Genomic DNA, 11351 nt, shown 5'->3' on the forward strand with positions numbered 1-11351 from the left:
GAATGATGGTGTCACACAGTAGATATCGACTTCCAGGGCTTCTTGGAAAGGACGAGCAGGGAAGACCTCCCAAGAAACCTCAGCCTCCGGGAAGGGGGTAGAGAAAGGAAGGAGGAAAACTGGAGGCAGGGAAAGAGGTCCAGTAGCTAGTAGCTAGAAGGGCAGCCCTGTGGAGAGAAGCCACTTCCCTGAATTCAGCTTGAGCAGCACAGGCAGCAGGAGGTTTCTGGGGCAGGAGGAACCCCCCTCCCCATACTAGGAATTCCATCACCTCCCTCTGGGCACCTCAACGAAAGGACAGAAATGTGGTTCAATGCTATGAGCCTTGATGTTTTTGAACTGAGCCACAGTTCCACCTTGTGCCTGGTGCTCAGGGAGCTATCACCAAGGTTTAGATGTGGGCCCATTCCCCATGAGCACCAGGGGTCAGCCTGGGAGAGGGAGGCAGACAGGCAGCTGACGGCAGACAGTGAGGAGCAGAGGAGAGACTGGCAGGTGGCACTGCAGGGCCCAGAAGGGACACTCCACACCCAGCCCTCCATTGTGGATGGAAAATGGCCTTCGCTGCTCTGGCTTCCCTCAAAGCAACTCCCCATCCATCGCCAGGAGGCCCTTATCACTGGAGGCTCGGGTAGAGGAGAGGCTGGTGGACACCCTTCTAGGAGGACGTCAGCACTGGATGAATGGTCTGCTGTTTCTATGACCCTCTTGCAGCGGGTGGGGTGACTGGTCACCAAGCAAGGCTCATGCGGATGGGCAGCGATAAAGATGTGGTTACCGTGGCAACCGTCACTTCTAACCTGTTGTCAAACCACGTCCTGTGAACACAAGGGAGCAGAACTGAGGTGAGACCAAGGGACCCTGCTTCCTTCCTTACTCTACTCTTGCTACCATTCTTCATCACCACCGTGCCTTGGTTTCCCCCAATTTAAAGTGAGACAATACTTCTTTACCTTTCATCTGGCCACAGACACTTGGGAAGCCATGCCTGGAGGAGGCTTCACCCCTCAGTGAAAAGAGACCTCAGGGAGGCCTTGTTCTCCATGAGCCTTGTACGTTCAGATTTTCTGGGAGTTGAACAGGTAAGAGGTACCTGAGTAACTGGTATAATATTAATAATTCTACCACCTGCTCTATGACTGTCCATGTGATGTTGGGCAAGTCAATCTCTCCGAACCTGTTTCTTTATCTCTAAAATGGACGTAACTATTTATGCCCTCTCTACTTTACAGAGTTATGGTGAGAGCTGTACAAGGTAATGTTGTGGAAGCACTCTGGAAAATGTAAAATCTCACATAAATGGAAGGAGCAAATATTGCCTTCCATTTATACTCTCTCCTCTTAAGTTCCTCTAAATCAGTTTATAGATGAAAACCCGTTAACCTGAAGAGTTCCAGCACCACTGCTTTTCTTAGAATACTGGTTCTCAAGCCAGGTATGGTGGCCTACGTCTGTAATCCCACCACTTTGGGAGACTGAGGTGGGTGGATTGCTTGAGGCCAGGAGTTCAAGACCAGCCTGGCCAACATGGCGAAACCCCATCTCTACTGAAAATACAAAAATCAGCTGGATGTGGTGGTGTGTGTGCCTGTAATCCCAGCTACTTGTGAGGTTGTGGCACGAGAATTGCTTGAACCCAGGAGGCGGAGGTTGCAGTGAGCTGAGATTGTGCCACTGCACTCCAGCCTGGGTGACAAAGCAAGACTCTCTCAGAAAAAAAAAAAAAAAAAAAAAAGCCAGGTGCGGTGGCTCATGCCTGTAATTCCAGCACTTTGGGAGGCCGAGGCGGGTGGATCACGAGGTCAGGAGATTGAGACCATCCTGGCTAACACGGTGAAACCCTGATTCTACTAAAAATACAAGAAAATTAGCCAGGCATAGTGGTGGGCGCCTGTAGTCCCAGCTACTCGGGAAGCTGAGGCAGGAGAATGGCATGAACCTGGGAGGTGGAGCTTGCAGTGAGCTGAGATTGCACCACTGCATTCCAGCCTGGGCGACAGAGCCAGACTCTGTCTCAAAAAAAAAAAAAAAAAAAAAAAAAAACAAAAACGAAAGAGAGAAAGAAAGAAAGAAAAAATACTGGTTCTCAATTGAGGCTGTGTATTAGGATCACCTGGGAAGATCTGACAACAACACTGTTGCCTTGGCCCCATCCCCAGAATTTCTCATTTAATGGATGAGGGGGAAGGGGGTGTTTTCAAAGCTCTGCAGGTGATTCTAAAGCTCAGAACAGTCAAGGTTCGGAACTGCTTCAGAGCAGCATGTCTCAAACTTTAGGGTATATAAAAAGTACCCAGGTATCTTATTAAAGTGGAGATTCTAATTTAGTAGGATTGGAGCATAAGGGCGTGCTGTTCAAAATGCAGTCTGTGGACCAGTAGCGTTGGAACTACCTGGGCGCTTGTTAGGAATGCAGAATCCCAGGCCCACCTTGGACCTACTGAATCTCTTTCTCTGGGGGGTGGTGCCCAGCAGTCTATTGATCACACTGTCTTGGTGATTCATCAATATGCTAAAATCTGAGAAGCAATGGCTCAGTGGTTTTCAAATTTTGGTCTAGGCCAGACACATCAGTGTCACCTGGGGGCTTCTTAGAAATGCAAATTCTAAGGACTGACCCAGGACCTACAGAATCTGAGTCCCTGGGGATGGGGCCCAGAAGCCTGTGTTCTAACCAGCCCTCCAGCACACTCAAGATGTTGCATCCAGTTGCTTCTAGTGCACCAGCCTGTGTAGCACTCCGTGGTCCATAGATTAGTGAGGTCAAAGGAGGGAAGGTTCGCACCTTCCGAATTTCGTCGTTAAGTTGCACCAGAAGGCATCCAGGAGGCCTGGCCACTTGTTGGTCTATCTGGAGTTCAAATTTACCGAAGGGGAACAGTCCTTTAACCTCCATCTGGACCACCCTCTGGGACAGTCAAATCCTACCCTTTGGGGTAAGAAATTGGCTTCCCTAGGCTCTGCCCCAGTATTAATCTGGCTTCGCATGCTGCGCATCCTTCACAAAGAGCTTTCCGCTTCCCACCTCATCTGTTCTTTAACAACCTGCCTGGTAAGCAGTTATCAACCCCATCTTAGAAATGAGGAATCAGAGGGGGAAGGAGATTCAGCCACAGCTGACAGAGGTCCTGGCCTCCTTCTGTTTGTCCCAGGGACAATGTCTGTCCATATCTGCATTTGTCCTGGCTTCTCACTCTCGCTCTCTCTGTCTCTCTTTCTTTCTCTCTCGCACACACAGACACGCACACACACACACACACACACCCCTCTTCCAGTGGCTTCTGGAAAAAAGAATAAGCCCCAGAGTGAAGAGCTACCAGCTACCAGCTGAATGCTTGGGCACTTGAATTTCAATCTGTTTCTGGGCTGTGCTGCTTTGGACCAGTGGCTCCGGAGCTGGGCTGGGTCCCCTGAACCTGTGGACATCTGGCAGCCTAATGCTGGGCTGAGTCCCAGGCATGAGGGAGGCCAGAAGGATAGGGCAGATTGGGTGAGAGGGGAGATAGTGGAGAGCCAACAAGGACAGGGGAAGGGCTGAAGCCAGAGGCCCCAGATGGGCCAGCTTGGCAAAGGAGGGCCTGTGATGCAATCCGCCGGCGGGCTGGGGCTGGAGAGGGACTGTTCTTGAAGAGCCTCAGGCCTGTTCTATTAATTCTGGCTCCCTTGGTGTTGGAATTGATTTCCCTGAGGGGTCTCCTTAGCCCTGGAAACCTCCCCCAGGGGCTTGGCTGGTAAAGCTGCTGAAGTCTGGAGGGGAAGATACAAGCTGAGCAGGGCAGGGACAGCTGGCCGGGCTGGGCTGGTAGCTACCCTGGCAATGCAGGGTTGGCGTCTTGTTTGTGAAATGGGTCCCTTAGGCGGCCTCCCCCGGGAGCCCCAGCTCTTCACAGACCAGCTGCTCCCTGCTGCCGGCTGGTGCAATCAGAGTCAGAAGCAGAGCCATAGTGGGCAAGAGCCCACTTGGAGGTTCCCAGCGTAGAGCTGGTGCGCGTGGACACTGTTAGTGAACTGGGGGGTTGGGGGTGGGAGCAAAGGGAGGGGTGGGGGACATTTTCCAGGGCCTACCCCAGATGGCTCAAGCAGCTGTTCCCTGAAAACCTCATATCCTGACATCACGCCACGCCCAACTGAGAGGTATACAGACCCCTAGAGGTTCACTAACAGGGTTCAGAGAAAGCTCTCCTCTGACAACTTTCATATCGGTTCTCAGTGTCAGACCCTGTTGATTTTAATGGGCCAAGACCCAATCGTTTTGATAAATCCTACGATTACCTTATAAACATCATAGGTATGCTGCATGGTAACTGTTGTGTCATTTATATAAACACTGAATATACGTCACGTATTTTGTGACCCTATTTCAACGTGTCTTTCGTTTTGGTACTGCAGGACCCCTCATGCAGCCGCCCGAGGCCAGTTGCCCAGGTTTCCATCCATCTCTGAGAGGTGCTGCTGTTGTGAATTTCCTCCCCATTCCCGAAACCAGGGACAAACAAACGAGCAGTGGCCCGTGCTCTGGAAGAGCCTGCCTGGGCCCTGCAGTCTGGCCCTGAGTGGTCCTCAGTGTTGTGTGGGCTTAGAGACGACTTCCACCAGGTCACTGGGTTTCAGAGGGCGAGGATGGGAGCCTGGGCAGAGCCATCCTCAGCCCTTTGTGGCTTCTGTTGTTATTTTCAAAACCCTCAGGGTCCACATAGATAAGGAGCAGGACTCAGTCCCTGTGAGAGGCTTTGAGCACCCGCTGCGTCACCTGGGCCACTTGGAGGTGAATAGGAGCCCAGAAGAGTCTAGACAGATCCCCCCACCTGGAGACATATATATATATTTCTTACAAGGGAGAAAAGGTGTCTATCACATTGTTTTCTTCTTATATCTTTATTTAGTTAGTTAGTTATTTTTTTAAAGATAGGGTCTGGCTCTGTTGCCTAGGCTGGAGTGCAGTGGTGCGATCATAGCTCACTCCAGCCTTGGACTTCCTGGGCCCAAGCCATCTTCCTGCCTTAGCCTCCCAAGTAGCTGAGACTACAGGCGTGCACCACCACACCTGGCTAATTTTTAAATTTTTGTAGAGTGGAGGGTGGAGGGGTCTCACTGTGTTATGCAAGCTGGTCTAGAACTCCCAGCTTCAAGTGATCCTCCTGCCTTGGCCTCCCAAGGTGCTGGATTATAGGCCTGAGCCACTGTGCCCGGCCTCCATTCTTATATCTTTATTGTTTTGCTGACTACACAGGAAACAGATACTCTTGTAAAATTTTCAAGTGCTACAGAAATTAACTTAGAAAGTAAAAGAAAATCCCTTTTCATGTGGCTCATCCACTCTTCAGAGAGAACCGCTATTATTCAGTCGTATTTTTCTAAATATCCTGCAACATACATATGTCATTCATAATAAAAATGGGGTTATATCATAATAGTGTTCTGCTACAGTTTTAAACAATATCTTAGTAATACATCTTGGACATTTTTCCATGTCACTACAAAAGCTTCACTTTACCCTATCATACACCATCATAGAGATGACCATATTTATTTTTCTGTCCCCCATTGAAGCACATACCCCCATGCCCATTGAAATTGTTAGTAATTCCAAAGAACACTGTAATAGACATGCTTGTTCGTATAACTTTTTGCGCACATACGAGTATATCTATGTAGGTTAGATTCTTGGAAGGGAGTAGGATGTTCAACTTGGCCCCATGAATGTCCGCTTGCCCCTGGAAGAGAACTCATCTTATCTCTACACTCTTAGTTTCTTTCAAAGGGGTAGCAAAAGCTAAGGCACTTCTCTTTGGAGCTACAACTTTGCTGCTTGCAGATGGTCAGTAAAATAGGAGCCTGCTGGCCTGTCTAATCAGAACCACAAATAAAGGACAGTGTGAACTCTGAACTGGGCATCCCTCAGCCACCTGGGTCCTTTAGAGGGGGAAAGTTTCTGATACAGAAGCGATCAGGAAGCAACAGGGCAATGGGCTCAGATACATAAGGCCCTGTCGGGGCCACTCAGAGCACGGAGGTGATGTGTGAAGAGCCCTAGACCCCACCAGGGTCATTGGGTGGGCTTGGCTGTGATCTTCCCTACCTCAGCCTTTCAGAGACAATGTTGGAACCCTCCCAAATGCATGCCCTTGGCTGACTGCTGAGGCAGAGTTGGTGGAACGGTATTGTGGACTAGGAGACCAGATTCCTGGTTTCCCCTTCACCTCTTCCTGCTTTGCTGTGTGATCTTGTGAAACGAATTTTGCCTCTTTGAGTCCTAGTTTCTCACTCTCCAAACACACACGTCTTCCTTTCTCTACCACAAGGCTAATAAGAATTTTGAAAATAATCCAGCTCTTAAGGGTGATGGTGGCTTTTTCCGTTTTGAAATGGGCTAAGGGTCCTCCTGCCCCCATCCTCCCTCTCGTTGGGATTCAGCTGCCTCCTAAGATCTCTTCGTCTTTGTTTACTACCAGCCAGCATCCAGAAGGGGTGCGGAGGTGGTTCCCACTCTCGGGGCTGTGGTTAATTGGGCTCCAGCGAGCTCACTCCAGGGACCTGGAGAGCTGCAAGGGAGAGTTCTCTCAGGCGTTTTTAAGATTGTGAGTGGTGGGGGGCACTCTTAGAATTGGGGAGAAACCCCATGTTGAAAACAGAAACCAGAATTGGTAGGAGAGAGGCCTAAATAGGGCTGGGAGCACCTCAAGCAGTGCGGTGTTGGGCTCATCTGCAGACTTTGGGTGTTCAGGAGGGGAGGAAGGTCACCCAAAGCCTAATTCTGGATCCTTTTGTGGAATTCCAACTTGGCTGTATACATATTTTCCTAAGTCACCTCTCTCTCATCTCTGGTATTTTAATCCTCATTGCCTTCCTTCTCTGTCGGGTCCATGGCCCTTCCTTGGGACTCCCTTGAGGCTATGATGCAGAGATGGCAGCGGGAGCCTGATAGACAAGGAAGATGCAAGCATCGAGCTCCCCCTTCAACCCGGAGCAGGAGGGAGCCAGAGGCACAATGACTGTGGGAAGCTTTGAAGATCTTGGGTTTGGTGGTAGCTTAACTACACTCTAGCCAAGCCAGGGACCCCATTTTGGGATCCGTGAAACTGCCCATCACCGCCAAGGGTGGGTTGGGGGCTTTTCTTTGGGGGAATGGGAGAGAGACGTGTACCTATCATCAGGGAAAAAAACCCTCTTCCAAACCAAGCAGGTGTCCAGGAACCAGAGTGGGGGAATAAACGCTGGCCAGGAACCAGTCCCACCAGTAACTTGCTCCATGACCTCAGAAAAGTCAACCCCTGTGTCTATTTCCCCATCTGTATAAGGGGAGTCATGGTCTGCCCGGCAGCCTCACAGCTTGAGAAGGTGCAATTGTGCTTAAGTACAATGTCTCAGATAAACGTAAAGATCTGCATGGTTATAGACAGTGCTCTTGGTTGTCCCTCTGAGAATGGGGGAAAGTAGAACTGTAGAGTCCTCTGTTTATAGCTGACTCATCTACCAGGAAGCCAGTGGTGTAACCTTGGCTGCTTGGTAACTTTCCTTGAATCATGCAAGTCTCTGGTGCAGATAAACTGGCAGGAGCCTCCTTAGGGAACGTGCATGTCATCTGGAATACTAAAAGGCTGCACTTCTCTTAGGAGAGTCCTTTGTACCACGGGAATTTTATGGCAGGAGCTGGGGATTAGAGATACAACCCCTCCTTAGCCCCATTTTACAGATTTAACAATCTACCCACCTCCGTCAGTAATTCATAGGCAGATCACAGTCCTAACGCAGGTATTCAAATGCCTAGTCCCCTACCCCTTCAGCTTTCTCAGTTGGCTCCAAGGAAACAAAATTTCACCCATTAGCATCCCCAGACATTAACCCCTGCCTCCCTATAGCACTCTGGACAGAGGATCTCTGTTCTGCCACCTCCACACCCTGCCAAGGCAAGGAAGGGAGGAGGGAAGAATGGAGTGAGGCACACCTGACGCCCCTCTGTTTTCCATCCTCCTTGCTCTCAGACCCCAGGATAAACTCCCTGAGCCACCACTCTGTCACCCCACACAGATCTGGGACAGGGGCCTGAATGACAGGTGTCAGAGCCCACAGGACTGAGCCTGGCCTCCTAGGGGGCTGTGCAGTGCAGTGGTTAAGAACTTGTGTTCTGGAGACAGCATCTGTCTTAGCCTTTTCCGTTGGCCTCCCTTTGGGGTCAGCCCCTCCAGGAGCCATTAGCTACCCCAGGGGAGGGTAGCTGCAGACACCACAAAATGTCTGAGATGCCAGGACATTTTGAATGCTCATCTTAGCCAGGTCTGTGCGTAGAGAGGGACATCAGATCACTTATTTTTTCAGAGTGACAGAAACAGAGTCTCTAGTGATATCAAAAGCCTCTAAAGGGGGACCACCCTTTATGCCTGAGTCAGACCACCACAGACTCTCGGAATCCCAGTGCTGGGGGCTACCTCCAAAGGTCATTCTGTCCGGCCCTTGCTTTTTGGGGGAGTCAGTGTCAAGACCACACAGAACAGAGGGTTGGTCACTGAGGCACTTAGGGTGGTGCCTCCCCCTACCCAGAGATGAAGTCACCAAGAGCACCAAGGATTATTACTATGAGGGAACAGGTCTGGGACTGGCACCCCAACGCTGTCCCCACCACACCCACTGCTGCTGTGTTAGGAAACCCACATGCCCATGGCGGCTGGAAAATGGACAAAGGAAGCCTGGGGGGTGCTCAGGGTCCCCAATGCCATTTTATACTCCTGCTCCCAGCCAATCAAGCTGGGGAGGCCAAGTTTCCCTTCAGGATCCCCTAATTTATCCCAGCCTCCAGCAGTGTAAGGGGGCTAACCTGACATTCAACAAAACGGGAAGAGGAGGAAAGAAATGAGTGGGCTTCTGAGACCTGTGGCTGGAGCAGCTGAAGGCAGGGGAGGTGGGGGAGATGGCAGGGGTAACCTAGAGGCCTTCCCAGCCCAGCCACCTCTCTGAGAAAGCTCCCACTTGCTCAGAATAAAGCTGCAAATGCGGGTGGGCTCTGGGTCATCTATGTTAGGGAAGAAAGTTACTGACAGTTGTGCCCAGAGCAGCCGGATGTCTCCCAAACTCGGGAACCCTACCGCAACAGGCTCTGCGACCAGGCCACCTCCTAAGGGCAAACGTACACCTGCCCGCATTCAGCGCCGCCCCCTGCCCCCTTCACCGCAGGTCCCCTGGGTGCCAATGGGCACAGAAGTTGGGAGCTTTACTAACCGTCTGCGTCAAAGTGCTTCCAGATTTCCAGGAACTGGGACGCCGTCAGCTCGGCCAGGTGCAGGTAAGGGGGCTGCTGCTGCGGGCCAGCCATGGCGAGCCGCTCGAAGACCTTAGCCTGCACCGCTCCCGCTCCGCGCCGGCTGGGCTCTGGCACTCGCGCTGGGGCTGTGCGCCACGCTGCCCTTATATACGCTCTGGAGCCTGCGCCCGCGCCCGGCTGCCAGCAGGGGGCGCGCTCGCTCAGGGAATCCGGCCGGGGCGCGGCGCGGCGAGGGCGGCGGCACGAGAGGCAGGGCCCGGACTCGTAGGGGGGCCCTTACCTCTGCGCTGAGACCCCTCGGCGCCGGGCCAGGGACACCCGGAGGATTTTCGGTGAAAAAGAGGGAGAGGCTGCCCTTGCCTTCCCTCCCGATGGTCTTGAATACATCCACCACTTCTTATTGCTGGTAGTAGCAATAGTAACAGTAGTAACAACACTAATAGTGATACACAAATTTGACAAATATTTAGCACTCGGGCTTCGGAGTTCACTAGGTCTCTGTCGTGCCACCTCTCTCCTGATCATTCCACAGCAGGAAGAGCAGGGACCACTTTTCTGATGAGGTATTTGTGACTTGAGATGATTAAGTGACTGGCCCAGCAAATTAGTGGCAGGGCTAGAATTTGAACTCAGCACTCTGTCCACGTCGCACCTGGCTCCTTCATGGGGCCCGGTCTTGCAGAGCAGCCAAGAGTTCTCAAGGCTTTAGTGGGGAGCAGCTAGAATCAGCAGTGCCCTGGGAGGATTCCGATGGAAGTGGCGTGGGGATGGGGGTGGGGGGCTTCCGATGTCTGTTTGGGTCCTGGTATATCCGTCCCCTTGGAGCCTCCCTCCACCCCTGGTACCTGCCTCACCCTGGCCGTGCTCTGGGGGGCTTTTAGACATTTGGCCAGGGGATGGCAGAACTAGATCAACCCGTACCAGGTCTTAACCACGCCCACCTAGGGACATCGTGGGAATGTGCCTGCTCCAGTGGGCAGAGAACAATGTCCAGCTCTATCTTGGGGATGTTCTGAGCTGGTCTCAGAGAAAATAGACGCAGCTACTGAGCGCACACCCTGAGGGCAGCAGACAGGACTCCCCAGCAGGGAGCTGGTTCCCCTCCCCATTCTCTCCTGCGGTCTGAGCCCTTGGGGGTCTGTCCTGGCCTTGTGGTAAGGTAAGACACCTTACCCACAGAGTGACAGAGTGACAGCATCATCCCTCGTTTCTCCCCTCTCCTGCCACGGAGTGACTGAGACATGAATTGACGCTCATTAATATGTGCTAATAAGTGTTAGCTGAACCACCTTCCAAGAGGAGAGTGAAAGGGAAGGAGGTAAGTGAGAATGAAAAGGAGGTCGCTGCGGGACAGGGGAACCCAGGAGGAGACAGAGAGGGGGTTGTCCCTTGGAGAGAGGGCCAAGCCCAGAGAGAGTCTCAAAAGGGCAACAGAGAATGCAGGTTCCAAAACCACTTGTTCTTTGGCTAGGTTGAATGTGTTTAGAGTTTCTTGCAGCAACAGACTAGGAGGGAGAAGTCATCAAAAACTAGCTTTAGAGGTTCCCACGCACCTTGCTGAGAGATTCACAAAAGCCCCTAGGGAGGCAGGATGGCTCAGTGGTTAAGAGTAGACCCTCAAGAATCAGGCTGCTTGGGTGCGAATCCCAGAATCAGCTGTGCGACCTTGAGCAAATTACATAACCTGTCTCTGCCTCAGTTTTTCTCTTCTGCAAAATGGGCATGTGGGCATATGCCTCTCAGAATTGTTGGCGAGGTGCGGTGGCTCATGCCTGTAATCCCAGCACTTTGGGAGGCTGAGGCGGGCAGATCACGAGGTTAAGAGATTGAGACCATCCTGGCCAAAATGGTGAAACCCTGTCTCTACTAAAAAAAAAACCAAACAACAAAAAACAAAAAACAAAAAAATAAAGTTAGCCAGGCGTGGTGGTGCATGCCTGTAATCCCAGCTGCTTGGGAGGCTGAGGCAGGAGAATTGCTTGAACCTGGGAGGCAGAGAGATTGCAGTGAGCCGAGATCGTGCCACTGCACTCCAGCCTGGGCAACAAAGCGAGACTCTGTCTCAAATAATAATAACAATAATAATAATAAAATT

General features: G+C 51.6%; 1 protein-coding gene across 3 annotated transcripts in view; it reads right to left on the reverse strand.

The window, feature by feature from the left end:
* The window catches only part of CALB2 (calbindin 2), a 32738-nt gene extending 23357 nt beyond the window's left edge, over positions 1-9381 (reverse strand). For all 3 annotated transcript variants that reach the window (XM_025370424.1, XM_025370423.1, XM_025370422.1), the window contains exon 1: positions 9214-9381. In XM_025370424.1, coding sequence (XP_025226209.1) covers positions 9214-9307 — 94 coding nt within the window. In that variant the 5' untranslated portion in view covers positions 9308-9381. The remainder of the gene's footprint in view (positions 1-9213) is intronic.
* Between the last annotated feature and the right edge of the window lie 1970 nt (positions 9382-11351).

This window comes from Theropithecus gelada, chromosome 20 (assembly GCF_003255815.1).
Source record: "Theropithecus gelada isolate Dixy chromosome 20, Tgel_1.0, whole genome shotgun sequence".
Classification (NCBI taxonomy): Eukaryota; Metazoa; Chordata; class Mammalia; order Primates; family Cercopithecidae; genus Theropithecus; species Theropithecus gelada.